The following is a 26,691-nucleotide window of genomic DNA, read 5'->3' on the forward strand; positions in this document are numbered from 1 at the left end:
CAACGGCAACAGCCATCGCAGTGGCGAGGAGAAGATCAGAAGACGCATTCCAGATTGCGCGGTCGCAATGTGCGCTTTCGGTGTCGTTGCACGCAAAGGGGGTGCCACTCCCCCCCTCCCCTCTTCCCCTTTCACTCCGCTCCTTCTTCTAGCTCAGCCGGAGTTTCGCCGCCACTGGAATGCTCGGGGCCTGTGTGTCTGGCCGTCCGCTGGTTGCGCGAGATGACTCAGCAGCGGCGAACGGAGTTGCCTCCTGCGGTCGGCGCTTCTCGAGTTTCCGGCGCGCAATGTTTTGACCGGAGCGGAATCTCCTGGCTTCCGGCAAGCGCCGGCCTCCTGCGGAGCCGCCCGAGGCTGGTGCCCGGTTCACGCGGTGCGGTGGGCGAACACGAGTCCCGTCTTCCAAAGCAGCGCGAAGCAACAGGCCTGAGCGAATACACGAGACGAGTGCTTCTTTTCGAACTTGAACATTAACCACGGGGATATGAGTGCGTATCTGCTTCGGTGCTTTCTCCGGGGAATCGCAGAACCTTGCCCTGCATGCCGCGCCATTCCCGTGTTTCCCAGTCGGTTGTGTTTTCGGTTGTCTTTGCCGTGGATGTTGCTGGCTCCGGCATCTCATCCACGCCTTGAAGCTGTAGGTGTTGTTCGCATTTCTTTTCTCATTTTAAAAACCATCATCGCGTTCTTTCTCACAACGATAGCTGTCCCCTTTTTTTGCGCTTGCTTGAAACGTGTTCCGATTGTATATAATTACGGGTAGGACTTTTCGATTTTTATTTTTTTATTTATTTTTGTACTTATTTATTTGTTAAATTGTGCGGTCTTGTTTCGGTGTTTAGTTCAGAATTCAATTTTCCGTGTTTTTTTTTCGGTGAATATTTGTTCCCGCGAAAGGATTTCCGTGTTTTTTTTTTAATTGATATATGTGGCATTTCTGGGACGCGTGCAGTTTATCTTAGTTTGTTTAGAAGGGTGAGGGTTCGGGCTAGTGGGTAGTTTGTTTGTTAGCAATAGAGAAATGGCTGTGTTTAGAATAGCGGCTGCATTATGGAATACTATAATTCCGTAAATATGTAACAGCTTAGAAGAAAGTGATCGGACCACATTAAAAAGAAAAAACAGCCCTTCACAGAAGTTTATGTTTGAACGGTTGGATGCGCAAGAACCGAAATAAATAAATAAAACGCACATAAAAAACAACAGCGGAGCAACGCGCACATAAGCTTGTCTCGCTTAGGCGAGTGGAACCAATGTTTTCTGTCTACAGTCGCCTTCATATCGCAATAACTTTATCTGACTGCGACAGATACGAGCGTGTTTGCTGCTTGCTAGTTGCTACACACCACTCACTCCTTCAGTCACGGAACGAAATGCGAAAGCAGCAGTCTCTGCACAATTACATAGTTTCGGATTGGAAATAAAAAGTGACCGCGACCGAAATCCAGAAAGAGTCAGCGCTGGGAGGGCCTCTGAACCGCCGCTGTTTCATGAATACGACACTTTTTTTCGTGACGCTGTGCGCGCTCTCGAGTTGAAGATGGCGTGTTGCGATTAAAAACTTTGTCGGTGTCCTTACATGCGGCGCGAAAACTGAACCGATAACAACTCTGATAAGGTGATGGAAGCCTGGCGGCAGAAATCGCTACGCTAGCTTCACCAGGTTGTAGAGCCCCTCGGTCTGCGTGCGGCGTTTGTATGAAGTAGTGGAATAGGGCCTCAAAGCGTACAACTGCTCAATCCAACGACCCCGGTGTCTCACCGCGCTCCTGGTTTCCGCAATTTATGAATTTTCTCTTGTCAACTATTGTAACTCGTACCTAATAGCCGAAGTAAGTATTAGAACACTGACCGTTTTCGGTGAAAACCGAATTTTAGAAAAATTCGGCGTACGTTTGTCATCTTTTTTGTTTACTCTGAAACCGAAAAGTCCATTTCATATATGCCCTATGAAAGTCCATCTCCAACGCTGGATGTACAATTTTTGGCGTTCGGCTTTGTGCGTCCTCCCAACCTTCGCAGAGCAGCCGCACTTGCATTCAGGGCTGCTTTACTACATCTCAGCTATCGCCAGAAGACAAATGGAATGACGTTGAAATGCCGACCAGATGGGCTTCCGTCAGACTCTCCGATTTCAGCCTTCTTTTGATATGCGGAGCGAAAACTATAGCGGGACACCGAAGAAACAATTCAAAAGCATTATGTCCCAGGTGTGCGGACAGCTGTACGTCCGCTCCAGTGGCCGCCGCGTCTTAACCGCCGCGCCAGAAGCGACCTCTGTCGCCGATGCGCCGCGTGTTGCCGCGCTCGCCAGATGCACTACCTGAGAGGACATTACCCGTCTGGTATTCAAGTGAGTCAAGGCGCTTTGTCGGCGACGAGGCGACTACATCGCCCTGTTGTCAACTGTGAACGCGGGTGCGCAGGTGCGCCGTGACCCGACTGGCATCTGCGTGGCGGTGGGCATGTATCCGGCCTCCCTTTACACGGCAGTTTTTCGTGTCTAATGTATTAGTCTATTTGTGGACCTCGGCGGGTATTTAATTGCCTCGCGCTTTTCGTGCCTTCGGAGTGCATTCATTCGTTGCGCGCTTGTATATATAATGCGGCGCTTGTCCATCTATAAGTGTGTCGAGGTTTGTCGCCTATGTTTCTTCGTAAACAAAACGTTATGGTCGTGGACGCCCTGTGCGGCGCCCGCATTGTCTTCGGGCCGTTTTCTCAAGCGCTGTAGAGAGAGGTTGCATCAGGCTCTTCAACGCTTGTTGGTTTACCTTGCTGATTCTCTTTAGGGCGTATGCTTTAATGTTACCTTAGACTTTTCGCATTTTTACTCCCAATCGACACTTCCTTATGCCACGTTTTAAAACATCGAACGTTTCTCCAAGCACATAATTCCTAATTTTGTCTGTCTCTAGTAACAGCGATAGACCAAGCAGGAAGCTGCAACTCTCTGTTTTGTCGCCTTTTTTTTCTCTCTGTCTTTTTGCACACAGCGAAGGTGTTCCTTTCAGGACCACGTTACGGCGGCGTGTTAAAAAGCGTATCTACAGCCCGTATGTATTTCTACTGTGACGTAGCTACGCGAGGCAGCTTTCATGTGACACAACTGAAAAAAAAGAAAACACCAGAAAAGAATGGACAGAAGGAAGGAAAGGAATCCACCGGAAAGTGACGCGCGCGTAGATATTTATTCAGCCGAACTGTAGTTGTCAGCGGAAGAAGCGCTCCGTGCTTTATTGATGGTCGCTGTTGCGAAAATTGACGAAAGAGAGGAAAAAAAAACACTGAAAGTAGTCGATGTTTTCCAGAAAGCTAGTCAGCAAGCGTCGCTTATTTTCTTCGCGTAGCGTTTGCCGTATTATTGCGTATTTAAGTGTCACGGCTTTATGCGCGCGACCCGCGTCTGTTCTGGGCTGCATTTAGAGAAAAATAATTGGTGCAAAATTTTCAGCATTTTCGTTGTCCATCCCTTATAACGGGCCTGCCTTAGTTCGTCGATGAAAAAAAAAAGTAGGGAGGGGGGGGGGGTATGATTAGTTGCTTTCTTATGCAGTAGTAGAACGCGCTTGTGTACTCCAGCGCCGTTCAGGCCTTTAGTGATACCGCGCGCTGTATTCGTAGTCACAAGAAGCAAGCTCATGCGACGCCAATTATTTGAGTGTCTTCTGTGGTTGTCAGTCATCTCAACTCACCCGAGTTCTCGGCACTGCTCGCCTTCGCTTGCTTCTACTTGTTCGAGAGAACGACGCGGCTAATATGTTGCAGCTTTCTTCCTTTGCTGTAGTCGTTGTGTTGCCGTCGCCTTGGTGCCGGCAGCTGCGGACGCCTATTGCGAGCTCCCTCGCAACGAGTAGCAGCTGGGCCCGTGCGTTGCAGCCTCGGCCGGCGTCTTCGGTGCGCCGAGCATCCGGCAGCTGTGCTGCACGAGCGTCCGCTGCTTTGCAAAACCCCGGCACGAAGATATCGCGTTCGACGTGCTCTGCGCGACGAACTGTTTTGTCGCGTTACGGGGGCGATGTCAATGTAGTGTCCCATAGTGGTCGATGGCCCTATGAGCAAGTCTTGCGAATGGCGGTGTCATTCGCAAGGTCGAGCTAATGCGCCTGAGAAACTCCATATTAGGCCCTGCATGATCACAGTGCGTACGGCTCTCTGAGACGTGTTACAGGTTATGTGGCTAGTTACTACTTGTAATTGTGAGTTACCACTGCTAGGATCGAGCAACTAGCTCGAACGGTCTGATTTAATTAATCATTGGGACGCACGCACGCACACATGCAGAGAAAGGGAGCTCCAATAGGTGTCTCAGACCCGGGTTAGTTGAGGGTGGACTTCATCGCGATTGGGCGATTACCCAGAGAACAGCTCAACTGTACCTGGAATAGCGGACGTGGTGTGTAGGGAATTTGCGTAGGACATGGTGTGATGTCTGAAGGGGCCATCGACCTGAACCAATATAAGCGTGTGTTCTCAGGATAGGTGCCGTAAGGAGCTTTATTTTTGTTATTTGCGTGCACATTAAAGGGACTATGCAATGAATAAAAAGTCGCTTGTAAATGTTTTTAATGCTTAGAAATGATGCTAAGAAGCATTCACACCAAGTATGAGTCTTCGGAACTCAGCCGGCAATTTATTATGAAATTTTAAAAACCGTGTTTTTTAAAATTCGCGGGCCGATTGGTGTGCTCGTAGTGACCGATTTTGAAACTAAATTCGTGAAAAAAGACGTCACTGTACCCATGACGTCGCCAGGCCACCACACGCTGTCATTCGCTGGAGCCACGGCAGCCACAACGTCACGGGCACACTTCCGATAGCCGTGAAAATCGTCTGCTCGTTCCGCCGCGCGACCCTCTCGGGTAAGCGCGAGCCAGGGCATTGCCTTCGCGCATATGGTTTCAATTTTCCTCTACCGCCTCCTTCTGTGGGGAGTTCCGGAGCCACTCGCAGTGGCTCGCCGAGTCGCTGCTGTCGTCGCTGGCGTTCAGCCGGTACGGCGTAAACGCATAGGGCTCGATGCCCATCGCGGCCGTAAGAGCGAGCAGTCGCGCCTCAAGGTCCGGGTCCATTACTGCTAACTACAACGGACGAAAAGCAAAGAAACCCGACGCGCGCCGCAATCACACCGCCGACGCTGCTGCTGGGGTTCTAGGAGCGACAACCGGAAGTTGCAAAAGGAACGTCAGCGGATGACGTATTCATGGGCGGGACCCAGTCCCGGAGCTGTTTTCTTTATTTTTGTCTGGTGCCCCGTGTCTACGAGTTGAGGGGGAGAGGAGGAGCGTAATTTTTAATCGTCTATATCTTCGGTGTTATTGACGCTAGCTTAAAAATTCTTGCGTTGGGGTGACGAGTGATGAAATGCCTATCTCTCGTCTGCTTTACGTAATCTCAATTTATTGCATAGTCCCTTTAAGAAGTGGTTGGTGCGTGAGAGTGGCCTCGCTGGTGCTTCTCGCAGAGGTAAACAAAAGCTCAGGACAGTGGAATACTCAACACGACTTAGCTACTTCATGCAACATACGATACCATTCACTGCACAAAACATCGCTATTAATGGTAACTAGGAATGCGTGATGAGGAACCTTATGAACAACACATTGGATATCAGCAGACAAGGAAAAAAATAAGTTTATTGAACACAATCAGCACCTGCAGCAAGATAAGCAATAGTCATAGTTGTATTTAACAAAATGGACAATGAGGTAGTGTCATAATGCCAGCAGCTGTAGAACATGAAAGGCATGGCCAAAGAGCGTCTATGGCCAAGTGCATCTATGGCGAAAGAGTATCTATGGCCGCAAGGGCATCTATGGCCAAAGAGTGCCATGACACAAGGTATTTTCGACTTCTCAAGGTGGGGTCAGAGACCCACTTCCCTAGCATTTCACCCTAAATAAGCCGAGCACCAGACCAGGGGAAAGCTTGTACCCATTGTATCACCGGTGGGTACCCGGCGGCACTGGTGATCGAACCCCGCACCTCCCGCTTGCGAGGAGGATGCTCAACCACTTGGCTACCGTTGCGGTGGCCAACTCCCAAGAAATCTCCCAACAATAAACTCCTTGTGTGCGCAGGATTCTTGGCAACTGCTAGGCACACAGGGTATATTTATTGTCTTTAAGTTTTTGGGGAGTAAGCCAGTCTGGCGGCAAGTTATCGGCGCGAGCGCCGTCTGATAACGGTGGTAAGCGTGAGAGTGTAAGGTTGCGTTGTTCGGAGTGTACTTATGTCATAGGTAGCTCGACGTGTGTGCATGGGCGCCTGCCAACTGATCACTGATCACTCGCCTTAGCCGTATCTTTGTTTGCGTGGGCGTGCAAGGACACGTGATTGTGTTGTTTCTCTGTTCGCTAAGCAGATATTAAAAAAAGTGTGTGCTTACTGACGGTCACGTTCACGCATTATTTCCATTACCGCATCGCCGATTTCTCCCCTTTGCTGGCTTTGGTGGAGTCGGTCATTAATGAAGGGTGTCACCGCCCTCATTTTACGAACGACTGCAGGTGCAGGTGTGCGCGTATATAGGGACGGGAGATAAGGCAGCAAGGTGGTGGAAATTCTCTCCGGTGGCCATCAGGTATAGGGCTTAAATCGCGAACACCACACGGGGCGTCGTCAGTGTATACTCAACGGCTGCACAGTCCAGCTGCTCACCTTCTATTACTGTTCGTATTGATGTACGACACCAGTAACGCTTTGCCGTGAAACTAATTCAGGTAAGAGACTGTGCGTCGGTGCAGAGGTTAAAGGAAAAAACAGAGAAATGTCGAAGAATAAACACGCTCTGTTGGTGCATTGGATCTTGTCCAGCCGCCCACTGTGGTCTAAAACGGGCTTGCGTATATTCCTTCCATCCGTGGGTACGTCGAAGGACAAATGGCATCGCGCACTTGGCAGCCGGTACGCATCTGGTGACCAGCGCGTTCATTTCTGCGTACCCGGTGGCTAAAGCCAGGATTCTCTCTGGCGAGGGTTGGCAATTTTTCACCTTGTTGGGGCAGGCAGTAGCAGGAGCAGAGGGTTTCTTTGTGATTGCGTTAACCAGGTACAGTCGTGGTCAGAAGTCTTAAGGCCAAACAAAGGCTTTTCGCTGCAGCCGCATAGCAGAGTCATTACGGCACTATGAATGACCGAATGACCTTGAAATGCTCGCAGAAGGTTTCTTCTTGCGGTAGAGAAACTTCCTGCTTGACTTGTGTTTTGAATGATCCGCTACACGGAGCATTCTAGGAACATTCATTTCGCTGATGCTGAACGCTGTGGCCTTTAGTCTCTTGACTAACGCTATACGTTTTTTAGTGGGTGCAACCACGCATGAAAGAGAAGTAAGAGGAAGACGATGGGAAGAGGGAGGGAGAGAGGGGTTGGGGGTAAGTGGTGTAGCTCGCACTGTCAGTGCAGCATCGGTCCACCCGGAAAAGGGTAGAAGGTGTGAAAGATTTTCCTCTTTTTTTTTCTTTTGCTGCTGTTCCCGTGCTCCATTTCTTCTTCCAGTTCTTAGGCTGAAGCAAATTATCGCCGTCTGCATCCTCTCTTACCGTTCATTGAAGAGGCATAGTTCAGAAACGTATTCTTGTTGAGCCTAACCAGTGCTTACGAGTCAGTTTCCGCGCAGATGTTGCTTTCGACCGCGTACGTGTGTTGGATGTGTCCTGAAGCATTCTCGCTTGATGAAAACAAAAATGGTGCGTTGCAGTGGTGAGCATCACATAGAAGCGTGCATACTTGAGGTTAACGTGTTGTGTTGCGTACGTACAAGAGAGAGTGCACGTGATAACGGACAGGTGCCTGACCACAATCCTCGTGCCGCGCCGTTTGCGAGCGCCTCTCGTCAGAGGTATCTGGAGTCGCGTGATTGTCAGCTGCGGGGCGCTCCTGGGACATCAAATATTTCCGTTCTTATCGCAAGAAAGGCCGGGATTCTTATCGCTAGCTCCATAAAACTCGAGAAATGATTGTGCGATGTGCTTTGGCAGCTGGTCGCGTTTGAGGATAAGTGCAACTGCCCGTCGAAGCGAAAAGAACCGCCTGCCCCCTTCAAGAGAGAGAGGTGACGTCGAGACCCCCTTTATGTGTGCGACCTGCGGCAACTCGACCCAGTCTGACCGCAGCCGTCATGAGTGCGAGTGGCGGTGCATCTGAGGCCCTTAAGAGCGTCCGGGAATCTCTGGTCCTTATCTGGCGACCGCAGGTTCTCCCAGGACAGCACGTGAACGAGGCACTTCTCCCTCGAGCAGGCTCGAATGCCGGATGCGGCATGCATCTTTTCACGTGTTTCTCTGGCTTTCGCCCCGAGCAGCAAGCGGGCTTGCCTAACCTCCTCGAGAGGACATGCATTATTTGCTGGCAACAGTTTTATCATCACTGCTACATATTTCATCACACCTTCACCCATTATTGATGTCCTGCGGAAATAAATTTCGCTTAAAAAAAAACAGCTTTCTCATACGACGCTTTCAAGGCGGAGTTATTTTTGAGGAGGACGGGGACCTCGCGTGTGTCCTCTGTTCATTATGAGTGGGGGCGGGGGAAGGAGAGGGGTGCTTTGTTGCGTCGTTCTTCTGATACCTTGCAAATTAACCGCAAGTGAACGGCCAGAAAAGTTCTACAAAGTTGACCGCAAGCATGGAGGGACCGATACATTTTCAAGTAGTCGAATTTCCTGTCCAGGAACCGTGCAGTCAGTCGTTTCCTGACGCAGTGTATGGAGGTGCGCTTTTTAGATACGCGCCGTTTGAAAGTGCAGCGCTTTTCTCTCCGCTCACGGTAATGAATCAACTCTCCCGACAACAGATTCTCTTTAACTGCAACTATACGTGTAACATAGATCATCGACAAAGCTCTGATCAATGACGGCGTTACTATGCAGTGACCCCTGTTCACCTGCAGAGTGAGCAGGTCGTCGAACCGAACTGAATGCGTCGTGAGAGGTGAGGCGGCCCGGGAACCGCGAGGGGCGATCGCCCTTATATCGGGATGACGCGATATCAGCTTCGAATGTGGAGCGTGAGCGGCCGCCATTAAGCCGCTAATCTTCTTACGCAAGGGCGCTAAGCGGCTCAGCGACGGTATTTGTGTTAATCATGACGGAGACGGCTTTTATTCAAAGCGGCCGGCCTATAGCGCGAACATCTCCCGTCGGATCTGGAGGTGAAGATACAAAGATAAGACGAGAGAGAACAGGCAGCTGCCGGCCAAGGAATTTGATTCACCGCTCGGTTTGTAGCAGCTGCGCCGGGATCGCGGATTGAGAGAACAGGGTGCGTGTGTGTGTATAGACGTATGAAAAGAAAGGTCACACTCAGGCACGGTTCTTGTCGCGGCTCTTCGGTATGCGCCGTCACGTTTTTTCACGCGCGGCTCGTCGTCCGTGGCTCGCTTTTGGGTTGTTTCCGACGTCGTTTATCCCGCGAAACGCGCTTCGATGCGCACCGAATGACGTTAATCCAAAGTAGCGAGGTCCTGTTACTGCCGTGTAAGATGCTCATTGCTTGCCGTAAATGGCTTTATAGCGCGGGATTATGGCGCGTCAGCCTTGTAAGCCGGCGCCGTTCTTCTGTTGCGTTCTTCGTCGCGGCGCTTGCTTCATTTTCTTGCCTGACAATGAGGTCAAGCAGGAATGGGCGTTAATACCGAGATTTTCCGCTTTGTGTCACGGTTGCGGTGACACTGAGTCGAACAGCCGGAATGCATGAATCATTGGAATAGCGACCTATATTTCAGCGCTAGCTGTACGTGAGTGTTCCTTTCGGCTTTTCAGAAAGAAATAAAAGTCGGTAGGTGCGAGCAGATAGATGACTCTGTTCAAAGTACTATATAATTCGTGTCCGTACTTTGATGCCCGCGCATCTGAGGGATGAACGCGTCTTCCTCTATATGGTGTCCTCTACTGATGCCTTTTGTTTTCTTGTTGAGTTGCAAGCTCTTGATGTACAGCTGGAAGACATGTGTAGCGTTCCTGCTGTTTTGTGTTTGTTGACGCTTTGTCAGTGAGCTTTTGATTTAGCTTGCCGATGGGAGACGAAAAGCGCGAGAGCGAATGCTTCAGTTGAACTTGACTCTGTAGCTTTCTTGTGCGCACATGCCTGCGTATAACACGCATCTTCCTGTGTATGGTGTCCTCTGCTGACACCTTTTGTTTTGCCCTCAGGTTGCACGTCCTTTAGCCAGGGGTTGAATAAAGCGTCAGAGCTGTTTTATGTGTGCAGCGTGAGCAGACACTATGACGTGAACGCAGCGATATGGTTCAAACAATGCACGGTTTAAACTCCTCGAAACTCCACGTGCACTGCGAGGGACGCCGCATAGTGGAGGACCCCGAATTAATTGCGACCGTCTTATGTTCCTTGACGTGTGCCACTGACAGCGCATTTCTATATTTTGACGCTGTCGAAATGCGGCCACCGCCGCCGCCACCGGGATTCGATCTCGCTACCTTGGGCGACCAGCCGAAGGCTAAAGCCACAGGACAGCCGCGGAAGGTGGACGAAAAGAAAAAAAAATGCCAGCGCAACCTTTCCGGTGGATTTTCAGTTTGGCGCTTGTCTGATCACCCGCCGCGGTGGCTCAGTGGTTAGGGCGCTCGACTACTGATCCGGAGTTCCCGCGGGTTCGAATCCGACCGCGGCGGCTGCGTTTCGATGGAGGAAAAAACGCTAAGGCGCCCGCGTGCTGTGCGATGTCAGTGCACGTTAAAGATCCCCAGGTGGCCGATATTATTCCAGAGCCCTCCACTACGGCACCTCTCTCTTCCTTTCTTATTTCACTCCCTCCTTTATCCCTCCCCTTACGGCGCGGTTCAGGTGTCCAACGATATATGAGACAGATACTGCGCCATTTCCTTTCTCCAAAAACCAATTATTATTATTATTATTACTTGTCTGATCATTTTCGCCGTCTAAAAGCGGCTTTTCGTCGTCACGGGACCCTCTTCCAGATAATGGCGTCGGCCGATTCTCATGACACTGCCAGCGTGATATTGCATGGAGTGGCAGATGAAAGGGGTTAGCCCCTCCCTCCGTGGTTGGGGATAGTCCTTTCCCTGCGTTGTCACGCTGGCAGGGTCGTGAGAATCGGCCGGCGCCATTGGCTGGAAGAGGGTCCTTTGACGACGAAAAGCCGCCTTGTTCTTGAGTTGTATCCGACTATATAGGTTTGTCCCTCTCTCTCACTACATTGCTCGTGCTCTTTTTTTACAAATAGGATCGTATGACAGTGGGTTGTGGGTGGCACATCTGTCGATTACCACGGCTATCCCTGGCTTTAATCCTTCGTTTAGGCACCAGCTGTAGAGATGGACCATCAGTTGAAGAAGGAAATGAGTTAGGAAAGAGGGAAGGAGGGAAGAAAGAAAGAGAAAACAAAGGGGGGCGGAGGCGCGATCTAATTTTGGCGCCGGGCTTCCTTATTGCCTGCCCGCGGCGCACTTCCAAAGCGGAGTCCCGTGGCTAGCGTCTGACCACCGCCCCGGGCGATATTTGGGTCCCGCGCGCTCTGGGCCGTTTTCCTCCCAGCGCAGCGCGCCGCTTGCCGTGGGGAAAGCGCTGGCGCCGAGCCGCGGAGAGAGCAACGGCACTGTGCGTGCACGCGTGAAGCTTCTCGCGGCGCCGGCGCTGTTTGGACAGGCCAGTCCCGCACGACCGGGCGCCTTTTTTTTTTTTTTTCGCGCTCTTCGTTCGGCACCCGCCTGTTAGAGTGCTGTGCGAGCGAGCCGAGTTCTCGATTAACCGGTGGCCTGCGTGAAGAACGGAAAAGTAGGGCGTATCCACTTTGTTGTGTCTCGAGTCGGACGAGAAAACTAAACAAAAAAAAAAAAAAACAGAAAAACGTGCTCTTGGTCGTGACTTGCGATGGGGTAGAGTTTGAAGCTTATGTTTGAAGAGAGTTCTGGCGTCTTGCACGGATGTGCGTAATGCGTATAAACGGGGACACAGAGGAAATGATGCTTGTGTGTTAGCGCTTTGTTTTTTTTTTTCTTGCTATACGAAATGAGAAGCTTAAAAGGTATGCTAGGGTTTTGTCTAAGGCCCGGAGACGTTTACATGATGCCGACGGATGCGCTGGGATAACTATAGATAATGGAACTCGTATACAGAGGGCAAAACACTTACCTAAAACGCCTTGGCGTAGCCAGAAATTTTGTTCGAGAGGGGCTCGTGTTGCAGCGCGGCCTCCTACTTATAGAATCTGTAGAGGGATAAAATGCATTAATCATAATTGCATTGCCGTTGCCAATGCTGTTGCGTATTAGATGCTGCGGATAAATTCTTGGACGCTACGCACTGTCAAGACAAGTATGTATTTTTCATGAAAGGATATATTCGCATGCCCCAAAAACTGTGGCAGAAATAACTGATATCAATGCTTCCATCTTTTCGTCTATTTACTAAGTAAAAAAATGTCTAAATAATTTTAAAAATATATCCGTTGGAAATCACCAAAGTAGTGCATGTCCTTGATGTGAGTAATCAAGTTGAGGACAACTATTTTAACAAATCTTAGTAATTCAAGAACTTTATTTACAATTCTGTAGATATGCAATGGCCAGGAAAAAAATCCCAGTGACGCTGTTTTTCGTTCCAGTGTATTGCGCGGGCGCAGCTGTCATCGGTCGAGTACTGTAAGTAATTGCACCGAAATTATAGTCGCAACAGAGAGCACATATAAAAAGCAGGAGTTCGGCAAAATATACATTAGAAATGCGAAGATACAATGGAATACATCACAAATGCGAAGATACAGCCGGATAAAGGGCAAAAAAGCGTCGCAGGAAACAAAGTTCACTGCATGTATACACAGAACATGGCAAGGAGATATTTAAATATACGTTTATTCGCTAATAAATCTAGATATCCAAGTTAAAGTTGCTCTATATAATATGTCAAACAAGCCAAATAAGCATGTTGCGAAATCAGGGATAGTAACCTTTACGCATAGAAAGGCAGACTATCCTGAAAGAATAGAACTATGATCGCAGAAGTCGTGATATGTAGTTGGGCCATGCCGCGGTCGGGACAGCACCATATGGATAGAATAATAGAGGAAGTATGCAGAAATGGGAATACGAAAATGTGAATTTTAGCTGCCTGCAGAGTGGCAACAATCATTCTGCACAGAAAATTAAACAAGGGTATTTGTCTGGTTCAAGAAAGAAGTAAAAGCAGGTAGCTACAAAAGAAAAGGACAATCGAAAACCACAGATGGTGTGACAAGTTGAACTGCCCAATATCCGAGAGTGTTTGTTGGGAAACGCCGTGTGGGCTGGGCTTTCAATGAGCTAGGTCTTTTAGAGTGGTTATTGATGTCCTCGTAATTTTCGTATTCGCATGATAACTTTGATCATGATGCTAACTGTTACAAGAAGCAAGAATTTCTGCGGTTTTAAAGGCCAATCAATGAATAGTCAAACGTTTTCCTAATTACGTGTTTATGGAACTGAAGGAACAGAGCTTTTACTTGCATTGGTTTTGCTGCTTCTGTATGTAAAGAACAATGTTTATCAGAAATTTATATCCATAAAGTTTCGGAATGAAACCCATGCCCTCAGTAGATTCCGCGGTCGCCGCGAGATGCCGCGACGAGCCTGCTCGTCATCGAAATGCCCTTGAAACTTTTTGCTCGATCGGATGGGGCTCCTTGCATTATGCGACTCCAGGTGCATGGGCGTGAATTGCCACGAAATCCAGCCCGAGTTCGCAATCTTCGCGCCGAAATGTTTTTTCGAGCGTGAAAAAGACATCGTAGACAAAATCCAGCATGATTTCCAGCGCCGGTAGTTGTTTTGGTCGGCGGTGCGTAACAGTACGAAAAAATTGCGAGGGGGGCTGAAGCTTCATAAGCCCCCCCCCCCCCCTGGCTACGCCTCTGTCAGAACGCATTCTGGGGGCTTGTTTCGAGCTGAACACGCGATGTCTTGCGATGACATTTGGTTAAAAATTGTACATATTTAAGAATGAGCACTTTCATCATGAGGAATTTCATCGTCATTTTTTGCCTTCCTGGTCGCAGTGGCTCTGGGAGCTGTGGAACACACAGTTCGGTCGTTCTAGACACGTGTTTTCCCCTCTGTACATAATAGTATCTGTAGGATCGAACCACTGTGTTCAACCCGCACAGGGCAGCAACGCATGACTGAACACGACGCTTTGCGACTTGTGGAAAATTTTTGGAGCATAGGCGTGTTTACGAGCTACAACCTTAGAGCGGCGGTCGCGCATGAGCAATCCGCACTTTCTGTGTTCTTTCTTCTTTTCCTGGCTTCCGAATAGAACACAGCGGGATCGTACTTCCTTCGGCTGTGCTGTTCCTGAGCGTCACTCGTGCGTAGAGGCTGCTCATTGCAGGCGTACGGCTAAAGGCGGGACAGCCTTGCGTTCACAAAGCTGAATGGTGAGCTCGCGAACTGTTCTCTTGGGAAACAGCTCCCCACGTTCGACATTGTAGCACAGTGGACAGCCAGCAGGCAACACGAAAAATTCGGAAACACTTGCAGCTGATTTCACTGCGGCCGACTGAGTTGCAAATGATGAAACTTTAGTGCATCATGAACTATATGTATTGTCTCTGTATTTATTGAATGGGCGGATTTTCCGGCTGGGGAGTTAGTTGATCGAGACTTAGTCGAGCCACTTGCCGCTTAGCTCCAGCAGTCTGCGGCCTTTGCTGCGGGGGAGTCATTGCCGTTCGTTCAGCGTTTCGGCACTCGGCAGTGTGAGAGCGGCTGACCTATTTGCGCACCCCCACTGACCTGATCGCCAGGGCTACCACCTTGTGGCTGTTTAGTCTACGCTGGCCGGCGCATGTTTTTGCAGCAGGCCAAAATTGAGCGCTTCCATCCCACATCTCGCAGCTCGCGGGCTTCGGTGCGCGTATGTTCATAGGCACGCGCCTAGAGACGAAGCAGAGCATGTCCATATATACGCCTTCGGAGTGTGCCGCCTAGGTGTAACTGCGCCATTCCATCCTCCCCGTCGCCTCGTCTTGGCTTGGCCTGAAATGGATGTGGAAGGAGTGTGCGTGTGTGTAAGGGGAGTGGGGGGGGGGGGTGAGGATTAGCACCATCACTTACCGGATCAGCCGGTCCGCGCTCGAGAGAGTCGGTTGGAGGGAATATGCGAACTGCTGGATGGCGCATTCGCACGTTCGGTTCTGCTTTCGCCGCCCCCCCTTTCTCTCTCTCTCTCTCTCTCTCTCTCTCTCTCTCTCTCTCTCTCTCTCTCTCTCTCAGGTTGCCGAAATAAGAGAGAAGCCGGAGCGATGCACGTCTTTCGTAGGCGCTTAAGCGCACGCGCGCTGCTCTGTACATTGACTCGTGGTGGCTGCCTCGCCCGCCCCTCAAGGTCGACGGTTGTTGCGGCCGGAATGACCACCTGTCAGCGGTTCGCGTATCGAGTCCACCAGGCAGTTTGCCCGGTAGGCGGAAAAGGACTGCTCGGGCATGCCATCTTGTCAAGGAGTTAATGTGTATCTCTCGAGAACGACCGGTCCGGGGGACCACTTTCGTTATGCTTTTGGCAGGCCTCTACGTTGCATAGCTTCGGCGCCTAGACTAGAAGCAGAGAGTGCACTCGAATCTGGTTCGCTTGTTCCCCGCTGGCCGCGTTCGGCTGGCTCGCTTCTGCTCATTGCGGGCACAGTAGTTGGAAGGCGGCTGTGACGGGTACGCGGCTCTGACATACATTCATAGGGAGAAGAATTGATGGTTCGGCCGGCTGGATGCAACTTTATCGCGCTCCAGGCGCGCGCGGCAATGCCACAGCGAGGGGGCCGACGAACGCTGGTTCCCACTACTGCGCGAACCCCCCCGCGGCACCCAAAGACGCTTTGTCATTCTAGATTGTTGCGATGCAGATCGGCGAGACACTACTCGTGTACTGGCACCGCCGCTGATGCTAATGTCTTGAGCAAAACGAAATCATGTTCCCTCCATACTGGGACGATATATAGTCTTGTCATCTGCGTGTACTTCGGCGGCGGTTGTCCGCGATTTAACGGCTGCTATAGCACCACCGGCAGCAGCAGCAGCAGGTTGTTTCGGTAACGAGAACCTGCTGGCACCATTAAAAATCTCCGTTTAGAATGCGATTCGCTTCGGCCGCACTGCTCCCCTGCCATCGATCAAATCGCAGCGGTCTATACGCTCTTTTTATGTAGCTCTAAACAGGTCGCTCGGCGCGCCGGTTGATGTCTTCGGCTGCTGCATCGCTCCTCCTCCTCCTGCGCCGCCACTTCGTGTTTTATCTGCCTTTCGATTTTTATTTATTTTTTGAGTGTCAACGAAGGCACCCCTCGCGCCTGCAGGGGTGAAGTGGCTCGCACCGACAACGACCGGCGGGACTCGCTCTTTCTACTCGGAGCTAGTTCGGCACCCCCCCCCCCCCCCCCCCCCCCCCCTCCACTCCACTCCACCAAGCGGTCTTCTCCGCGCGACGGACGTCGCGCCTCGTGACGCGACTCCGAACAAGTGTCGTCGTTTTTGCGAGCCTGCACAGCGTGTCCCCGCCGAAAGCGAACTGAGAGCGAGGAGGGTGAGGCGGCCCCGCGAGTTGTGCCTTATGACGCCCGGTTTTTGTTTATTACTTTTTCATTCCGCATCGCCGACGTGCACTCCCTCCACCGGCCTCGCCTTTGACGGAGCGCTTTTCCTGCGGCCGCCGCCCGACGGCGAAGGAGTCAAGGTCGGCCGCCTTCTCTGGCGGGGAGCGCAGTGAACAACGGCCATCCCCGCTTCTTCCGTCTCTGGGGTTCTCGCTTGCCCCCCTTCCAGCGTGCGCGCAGCTGATGTGTGTTTATATACAAGGCTCGCTGTTGCGGCATCGCCGCTACGGAGGCGGCTGCGTCGCGGTCATTGCATGGCGGCCGAGCGCCGACTCAACCCCACTTGTCGAGACTGTCTGTTGGCGCTTTACGTATTGGTTGTTGCGTGTGACGGTCGCAACGCGCGGTAACGAAATCTGCAGGGACGACAAAGGTTTTTCTCGTCACTGTTGGATTACACGCTGAAGACGTTTAGCTGCGCGGAGAAGAGTAATGCAGAAAATGTTGGGATCGCTCCTTGGCGAGTGAGGATGCTATTTCGTTGTTGTGAGTATTTTGTTCTTGTGGGATTTGGGAACTGTGTCGTTTGGGAACTGCGGGGTTTAATAACATTGCTGTGGGCTTATAAAGAGGCAGCTGGTTTGTGGAGCGCCTTGCGGACTGTGCATATACTGCACCAAGTCACAGCACGTACGGTAGGCCCTGTTTTTGGCCTCGAGCGTACACAAACATTAAATGCTGAAACTGGAACTATACTCGGCGCTACGCGGTTCCACTCCTTTATTTGGACGATGAAGCTCGACCTTGAAGGACCGTGCTTCAGGTCGTCGGAAACATCCTGCTCAGCTGAGCGTAGTTACGGCTTGTTTATTTGCTGTCACTGCAGAACGCACAGCTGTGCATGTCGGGTCGCCTTATTGCTGTCTCTCTTCCTTCATCGCAGGTGCTTGTGGATATGCGAGTCGCCGCAGGTGCTGAGGGGGCTGTGCACAGGCTTCTTCCCGATGCCCACTCGTGAGCGCCATGATGCCTAGCAGCAAGCACGACCCTTACCAGGAGCTGGAGGCCTACCTCCGGCAAGCCCAGGTAAGCAGTCTCCCTTCCGGCCACTGGCTTTGCTTCTCTGCCAGTCGCGCTGTGGCGCCACTGCTGCGTTGCCCAGCTTGTTTGTGAATGAGATGGCAGCTGACATTTCTTGTTTCAGTGAGCCCAAAAATGAAAGGCTCTAGAGGAACTACTGCATTGTTATATACTGTTACATCTGTTGGGATGTTCATATGTCGTAAGGATCTTGGCTGGGCAGCAGTTCGGGATGGGGCGCTAGTATGTGCGACTTCTCTGCTATGCGCTTGTGTTAGGTTGTGCTACACCTCAATTAGTTGCATGACTTATTGGCCGAAAAAAAAAACAGAAAAAAAACTTCACGCAAGCTGACCAAGGCTTCCTCACCCGTTCCAGCTATAGCGTAACATTTCGGAAAGAAAATATTTTCATCGTGCTTATTTTCGCGCTTAATTTCATGGCTTCAAAGCAGCGGTAGTGATATGGTGGTGCATGTCGGTAGTTGTTTACTTCTGAGTAATCAATGTCCTTGTTAATGTATTTTGGCGGAAAATTTTTGTGGCTCTTCGTCGGCATCACATTATCTTGAAGATTCCGTGACCTGCTCATGAGTGGGTCGCTCTGTTATTGCTTAGCGACTTGTACTACAATACTCAACATGGTTAATTCTATCAAAAGTACACCGATCTCACAAGACTGGAGTGCTTGTAGCCCGTCACCTGTAATATACTCAGCATGACCTTACGTAAACTTGAGCGCATCAGCGATGAAACGTAACTATCGAAACCCATGGCTTTCAGTGAACTTTATGGCCAAGTCACGTGAAGCCGTTCATACTTTAGGCGAAACTTAAACATACGTGAGCAGCGAAGTTTAGTTGCAACTTTGAAACTCCCTTCTCCCCAAGAAAAGGAAAAAAAAATCTCGCCTTTCAGAAACTACCCAGCCCAAAATCCACCTAAGGTCGCGCGCTTGGGATGTCTTCCCTTACAAAAATGTCTTTAGACAGTCTATAGACCGTTCATTGACTTTTGTCTATAAAGTGTATAGATTCTCTGTAGACAAACCCCAGAGAACAGTCTATAGGCAATATAAATCCTATAGACTGTCTATAGACATTGCATGTATATAGATTTATGTCCATACACATTTAGTAGACTTTTGTCTATAGATAGTCTATAGACTATCAATAGACAAATATCTATACGAAGGCAATAGTCTATAACAAGTCTGTAGACAGCCTGTAGACTATGAATAGAGAAAAAGAAATGCGTCTAGGAAGGCAATAGAGTCTATAAGAAGTCTATAGACCATTTTTGTAAGGGTTGTTTCACCCGTTAAGCAAACTGTACCTGAAAGATGAAGCCATTCCTGACGACAGTATCGTCAACGGCTGTTACAGTAGAAAGAACCGAGAGCAAGGGAGCTCTCGCTAGCGCGCCACTTAGGGGCCAATCGAGACCCCCCTACTTATGCAGCGTCGTCCGACAACACGCTAAGGTGAGAGAGAGAGAGAGAGAGAGAGAGACCACTTTCGCCCCTGAACACACACTCTCTCTCTTCTTAGTGGTGTGAAGGTCGAACACACGATCGCGTTGTAGCGATGAGTGACCGATTAGCCCCGCCACTACTCGCGGCGGCCGAGATGTGCTCGTGCTGCTTGGGAGAACGCCGCCGTGGCTTCGTTTATTTTTCTTTTTTTTTTCCGTGGTGCCCGAGAAGAAACGGAGAAGCCCCTGACGGCCTTCCCCTTCTCACTGTTAACCGGTTGCCCCAGTCTGGGACGTTCTGGCCGCGCAACAAACAGCACCGCTGCAGACAGCGAGGGCGCCGACCGGCGGACCTTAATCCCCTGCCCGGCGGGGCCGCCGCCTCCCACCTGAGCGCGCTAAGCGCCGGGTCCGCGCGCGAAAGCAGCCGCGCCCTTCTCTTCTGCCCCTGCTCATTCTCGCCAGTGGCGACCTTTTGAACTGCAGCGACGAGAGCGCAGGGCGCCGCCTGAAAACGCGCCGCACGTTATGCGCCTGAAAACGCGCCCCGCATGTTATGCGCCTGAAAACGCGCCGCACTTTATGCGTCGGGAATCGCGCGCACCTTATGCGCTAACGTTGACCTTCTTTGCGTGGGTCCCTGGTGGACGCGCTAGTGAGGACATTGAAGAGACGAAAACACCGTCACTGCTCGCTCGAGCGCAACGCCGGTGCGATTTAACCGGGCTCGACTGCAAACGAACGAGAAGCCACGAGCGTGGTTGAAGAGGATTCTGTTAAGGTCCATGCACTTACCTCCACTTCTGTGGAGGACAGACGGTTTCAGAGCAAGGCTGTCGTCTTCCTGTGTTTTATGCTTTCATACTGTATACCGCTTTTAGCGCAAAACAAACATTGCAGGTCGTTGGGGGGGGGGGGGGGGGGGGGGGATTCTCTTGCCTTGCACTGGAGGAGTTAACTCGGCTGCTGCTGATGATCTTGGCGGTGGCGGGGATGATGGTCACCACTGCGCCACCTGATGTTTGCAACCGCCGGGCTCTGTGTGTAGCACGGCCACCACCGCCCACTTCCGGCAGGATAGACATGGCGTCAGCGCATCAGGAGCCGTTGAGAGACAGCTGTTCTTACGTAAAAAGTGTCAGGCTGATTAGCAGACAGCTGTTCTTACGTAAAAAGTGTCAGGCTGATTAGCTGTAGATTAGCTACAGCTAATTGGCTCACCGTGATTGACCTGCGCACGGCCGCTGGCCCGCCTTTCTTGCTCGCCTTTACATGCGAACAGTTTTGTGTCGAGTATTTCCGAACCGCACTACGGTTGTACAGCGGGGCAGTGTCCATGACGCGCTCAGCAACACCGGAGACGAGAAGCGGCGGAGGCGATCGTGCTGCCGCTATGCTGACGCGGTTCTCGCTGAGCTCTCACCTCCCCGCGTTGCTCTTCTCGGACTTAGTGACAGCGGCGCGTAAAGGTCGGCAAATGCGAGCACGGTGCACTGCCCCCGACAACGGGGGTCGCTCGGTCGCCGATGCCCGCGAATGCGCTGACATTTTCCCCTTTGCATATCGAGGCAGGAAGGAAAACGAGATCTCTTAAGCGGGGGGGGGCCCCCGCCCACGTGGGCCAGATCCGAGCGCGCACACGCGTACACGTATGCTCGCGTGAATCGCGACCGCCCATGCATCTGATGAGGACGCGTAGGTCGCTGAGGCGCTCTCTCTGCCTCTAGCGCCGTTCGGCAGTTAGTGTTGCGCCTTGTACTGAGGGACGTTATCGCGGCTTGTCGGGAAGCCAAGGAAGCCGGGGCTATGGAAAGAAAACTGACGTCAGTAATGTTCGGAACAGAAAAAGAAGTAAGAGCAGTACCGATTAGAGAATAAGCTCGAATTAATGTACGCGTCATCGTAACGGAAATTAAGAGGAGAAATTTGGGACTTGGGCGGAGCACAGATAACTGATGTCCTGTTACATTAACAGAATGCATTCGAAAGGAAGAGAAACGCAGGCAGCGGCAGGCGGAAAGGGGAGCGGAAAAATTAGGTTGGGAGCACGGTGGTCGCATCTGCCATGGGGCAGGGCGAATTGGAGGTCGATGCGAGATGCCTCCGTCCCGCAGTCAACGTAATGTGGCTGCAGAAAACTATTGCAACTCGGTGTCGCGGACTGAGACAGCATTCTGTAGATGTCTTTCACTGGGCAGCGGGGGCTTCGATAACGAAGTTGGAGCAAGTCGAGAAGGATTTCCTTGAGTCCAGAATTACATTCCAACACGGTGGCATCGCGGAATTCTGTCGATGGTTGCGGGCAGTGTAGTGGGAAGCTATAACAAGTGAGACCTCGGTGTCAGGACGTAGCGTGGGCGCGCCACAACGACTGGTTGGCAAAATGCATAGCGGTATTACGTATGCATGCGCAGCTAACATTGTCGAAGAAAAGCTGGCTACCGGCGAAGGTCGTTTGTCCTCACCGCGCTGGTGGCATGTGCTTGTATTTTCTTTTTCTTTTCTGTTAAATTATAATTAATCAAAGGCTGATTACTCTGCTCTATGTACATCACTCTATATACATATATCTAAACAAAAAAAAAGTCCTCTTCTATAGGTGTCAGTGGTGTAAACATAATTCATAGGACTAGGCAAAGAGAGAGTAGGCAAATTTATCCTGTCGGTTGCGCGAACGGATGCGCTTCGCCTCCCCGCATACGTGTGTATACGTCACGATATAGTATAGGTCACCGCTGCCAGACTCGGTATGCGCATCCAGTTCCGTCATTGTCGCGTACCGCATGCGGCCTCTGTCTTCTCGCCTCGCAGAGCTTTATAGTTCGTGTATACGGACTACCCAGTGCGGGGTGACAGCGTCATGAGGTCAGCGCCACACAGGTTGTCACCCTAAACACGCATGCCTGCATCTGACAGCTTTTCACCCGCGTGTAAGAACTGCTCAACGTGAGCAAACCTTTATTGTCACTATTTTAATGTGACTTTTTCAAAGAGACCGCTGTTAAACACAGCTGGGCTTGTAAATAAGCCTCCGCTTTGTTGCAGCGGGCTGGAGCGTGCCCGCCGTGGAGCGATGCAGTGGTAGTCGTTGTAATGGTCAATGGTGGCGCCACGGCTTACGCAACTCTCCCGTCAGCGAGCGTTTGTCAGAATAATTCAGCGCGTTACCGGCGCACACATTTTCTCCTGCACCCCCCCCGTGCTGCTGAAGGAACCGTATAGGAGGAAGACATCCCAGACATCGCATGCCCTCCTTCGTATAGCGTCGCCGTAGTAGTTGTCTGTGTGACGGCACGTGAAGGACAGCAGTGTCCCCCCCCCCCTCACGAACACACACACATCTCTTCGGAAGCGTAGTGTACACACACATCCATCGAGGGCGTTCTCTGCGTGCGCCCCGCACCGTGCGGAATTTGCGTGGTCGGTCGCGCGATCGCGAGTGGCGGAGCAATTCATGCGTGCCCTGCTCGTGCTTCTTCCTCGCTCCGCAATGCCTCCTCTTCGCCGCGGCATGCACGGGAAGGGGGGGTGTCGCGTTGCTCCTCTACGTCTGTCGGCCTTCCTCTGCTCTGTCTCGGCGGCGCATGCACGGGTGCGTGCTGCGGCAAGAACGAAGACCGGCGTAGCAGACACACGACTACGTCAGACATTCGCGCACGTTGCCCGCGGCCGGTGTCGGGTGTCGCGGCGGCGGCGGGCGTCTCGGCATAGCAGCCGCCGGGGCCGCTCTACGCCCCACGGCCGCCCCCGCAGCCGTAGCCCCGGTCGTAGCCGCAGCCGCCGGGTGGACGCCTCCTGGACCCTTCTACCTCAACGCTGCATAGCGTCCCTCTTCGTTGGACGATGGGACAGTGGCTGTCGACTGTGCATCTCCGGATCGTGTCCCTCTGGGATTACTGGTCCGGCCGCGGGGCTGGTCGCGCTATTGCTCGTCGGGTGAGTGCGTCGCCTCCGCATTTTTCTCTCAACGACGGAGAGGTCTGGACGGTGGACGGCCATGGCGGCGTTGTTTCGCCTTACGGTCGGCTTTTTCCTGCGGTGTAGAGCACATCCGCTGGCATACTCATGCCCTCCTGATGGCCTCCATTCGAATGTAGTTTCTTGATGAGGCTAGTAAGTTAGACATACTTTGTCGCTGTAAAGAAATGGGCGGCAACTCTAGGTCTGCAAATACCAGGAAGGGGAAACAGGAGCGAACGATCTGATGTTTCGACAAGAGGAGAGAGGGGAGGAAGCGGCAGTGTGAACGGAGAGAAAAGCTGTTACGGAAAGGCCGTATTAGCTACAGTGTCATTTTGGCTCGAATATTATTACCGTTGGCAACCGTGAGACTTGTGTTGCGTTTCCGACTGCAGCCACCCATCCCCACCCGCAGCGCACACATCAGAACTGCTGCTGCTGCTTGTTATTGATGGGGTTAAACACAAATTCAGCTGCAAAGGAACACTGCAGTGTTCTATGTACATGATTAATTATAAACACGCTGCTTAAAGGGCACTGCAGCATTGTAAGCTGGCTTGACCATTCGGTAGGAAGAAAAAGGAAGGAAAAAAAATGGAAAGGCTGGAGAGGGGAACGCAGTTGATGCCCACACACACGGAACGAAACATGATATAATTCGTACACACCAACATCCGTGCATGTAACCATACAGTTGCATTAACCGGTCCATGTGACTCACTGACTACACTCACCGTGACAGCAATCGAGCGGTGACCGCCACGGTCCACGTATAACTTCCGAAAGCGTCTTCTCGCAGCGCAAAACGGCGACACAAGACAAGAAGTGACTTGTTTGCCCCCCCCCCCCCCCCCCCCCCCCCCCCCCGGTCTCGTTACGTGTTTTGTCGCCCTTCAGCGAGATGAATAGGCAGCGGCTAGCCAGACTTGTAACACTGTTGCGTTTCGCTCCTCCGCTGTCGAGTCCAGACGGCGTCACTTCCAGAGTTCCTTGTCACTCTTAAACCGCCTTCGCGCGTTCGCGTCTGTCCGTTGCGCGCGCCCACTGGTCGTTTCTGCGGCCACACTGTTCCCGTTCGCCGAACAACGAGCGTGCGTGGCGAGTGACACCCGGTTCGTGTTCTCGGGTCGTAAAAAAGAGCCCCGCGGCCAACGGAGCTCGTGCAGAGAGAAGCCGCTGGCTCGGTGCCACGGGAAGCTGCGTGTGTAGCGCTCTCGCGCCGTGCCGTTCCCTTTTCGCTTCCTGCTCTTTTGCTGGCAATTCATTACTCTCGCTCGTTCGTCGGCCGACCTGTTCAGTCAAGTGTTTTACGGCAGTGTTTTGTGCGACAAGCGCTTTGGCGCGATTGAATGGCCGCGCGCGGGGGCTCTTTGTGTTTCTGTAGTGCGGCGGCGTCTTGACGCATGCCTGCATTTGTCTACCCGCGAGACAGGCGTCGACCCCCGCGCGTCTTAGCCACGCAGGGTACGGCGAGAGGTGTCTTGCCTCGAGTTGGTTAACTGCCAGGAACGATAAAAGGCGTCGCTGATTCTTTTGTTGAGCGCGCGAAGCCCACGGCAGGTAGGAGACGTGTTTGTGTCGACCCGTGCTGCTTCTGTTTTATTTCTCACCGCGCACTTCCAAGGTGCCAGGATTCTGACATTCTTCTTGTTCTTCTTCAGGTCACTGATTACTATGCTTAGTGTTTTTCGCGTTATTCGATTGACTGTCGTCTTCATTCCAATTTGGAGGACAAAGCGTATGGTGATTTTTTTCTTTTACAAACTGCTCGATGAAGTGAAATCAGTCTACCGTCACAAAACCACCAAGGTTTCGGTTTTAGGCTGTTGGGACTTGAAAGAGTGATGGCTATTTTATATGCAAACGGTATTTCAGAGCAATGTCTTACCCACGGAGCAAAGTAGACAGTAGAGCCCTGATGATGAGAGTGCGCGACTAGTGCATCGCTGGTGCTGATTCGTCGGGAATCCGATTGATAGCTCACACGACTTAATTATTGGGTAGGTTACCTCTACACTGGCGCGCCGTGCGGTCGCTTTGAGCGATGACAACGGCGCCATTTTGATCCTCAGATATACGTAGTGATGCTACCGCTGGTGGCAGCATGTTTGGGTATGCGGTCCATAGATGCCGTACAGTACCGCCAGGTGTCACAAGCCTCAGTTTAGGTGAAAATTTAGGAACTCCGAGTTACAGCTCTATGCAATACATGGGGATAAAATGGCCTTTTCCTTACGAACAATAGACATCATCACCTGAGGCGACAGTTGATCAGAGTCCCTGGTCAGACACGCCCGACTTCTCGGCCGCCGCTCGCTGCTGCATTTCGTTTGTCAGCTGCTACTCGACAGATGGCGCGTCGAGTAGCACGCGAAGCAAATAAGGAAAGTGCAGGGAAGCGTTGAGAGCGTGACGTCAGCGTGACATCATCGGCGCGTATCGAATGCGTTGCTGCGGGCTGTGTCACTTCGCGGTCCTCGCTGCCCCTTGGACGCGATTGTTCCGGTGTTCCCAGTGACTTGGGGTGGCTAGCTCTGTATACTTCATGCCCCGATCATGAGCGTAGCTCACGAAACTCCTGCTCTGTGGCTGTAATTCCGCGCCATTTTCGAATGAGGTGACAAAGCTAGAGCCTTTGAAAACATTGAGAGCGAGTTGGCTACGCCAAGCGTTGCGCGGCGCGGGGGCGTGCACTTCCCACCTCCTCTCCCGCGCGCCAATTGTATAAGGACCCGCACGGCGCTAATGAGATCTGCGTCACAGTTGGTCGCGCGATTCGTACACTCTCTCTCACGCCGTACGTACAACTCCGCGCTGACGACGGGGCGGCGCGCCAAACGAGCTAGCGCTCTATAATGTTGTGGCGGCCGACGCTCTCCCTTTTTCTTTCTTCCTTTATTTCTTTCTATTATAGTTATATCACTGCTCTGAGGGGGCGATCGGACCTTCCCACGCGGCTTCAGTGGCAGGCTGGCGAGAGTGCGCGCTAATTTTCCCCGGCGTGGCGGTGGCGGCAACGCCGTCGTTGTGCTGGCGAGCTACGCCGGCGCTGCGCGCGCGCACAGCAGAGGCACGACGCCGCTAAACGCGCTGCCCACGATTTCCGACACGAATTCGAGTGGGGCGCGCGCGATCTGCGAGCACTTTCTGCCACGTCTTTCTTTCTTTTTTTCTATTTCCTCCACTTCTCTCCCCCCCCCCCCCCCCCCCACACACACACACACACACACCATTCCGCTCGTTCCTTTTCCCCCAATTATGTTTTCTGTCGCCCTAGCGCTGCCCTTTGCGTGAGGACAGTCTTGTTTGTTGCGTTTTTTTTTTCCTTTCAAACGTTTTTTTATTGTTCTTCGTCCGTACGTTTCTTTCGACTCGCGCCGCCAACGCGCGCTTTCGGGCGGCGTTGGCCCGTAATTCGTCCCCGCTGCGCGCACTGACGCGCCGCGAAAGAAAGCAAGCGACGCGCACGGGATACTTCTCTCGTAGTACACGGTTGTTCGCGCCGTGTTCGCCAGCCTCCATGGTGAGTCCCACCGATGCGCAGCGCTGCTTTTTTTGCGGATTAAGCCCGACGAGGAGGCCCGGAAGCCGCGAGACCGTGTTGTGTATGTGTGTCTCACAGTCTACGAAGCCGCCC

General features: G+C 52.0%; 1 protein-coding gene across 3 annotated transcripts in view; it reads left to right on the top strand.

The window, feature by feature from the left end:
* Positions 1 to 26,691, top strand: part of LOC144128865 (uncharacterized) — a 148,431-nt gene that overhangs the window by 117,217 nt on the left and 4,523 nt on the right. For 2 of the 3 annotated variants that reach the window (XM_077662638.1, XM_077662639.1), the window contains one exon: positions 17,486 to 17,628. In XM_077662638.1, coding sequence (XP_077518764.1) covers positions 17,566 to 17,628 — 63 coding nt within the window. In that variant the 5' untranslated portion in view covers positions 17,486 to 17,565. Of the gene's footprint in view, positions 1 to 17,485; positions 17,629 to 22,805; positions 23,031 to 26,691 lie in introns of those variants that run through there. The other variant, XM_077662637.1, reaches the window with a different exon arrangement.

Source organism: Amblyomma americanum, chromosome 4 (genome assembly GCF_052857255.1).
Source record: "Amblyomma americanum isolate KBUSLIRL-KWMA chromosome 4, ASM5285725v1, whole genome shotgun sequence".
NCBI classification, from domain to species: domain Eukaryota; kingdom Metazoa; phylum Arthropoda; class Arachnida; order Ixodida; family Ixodidae; genus Amblyomma; species Amblyomma americanum.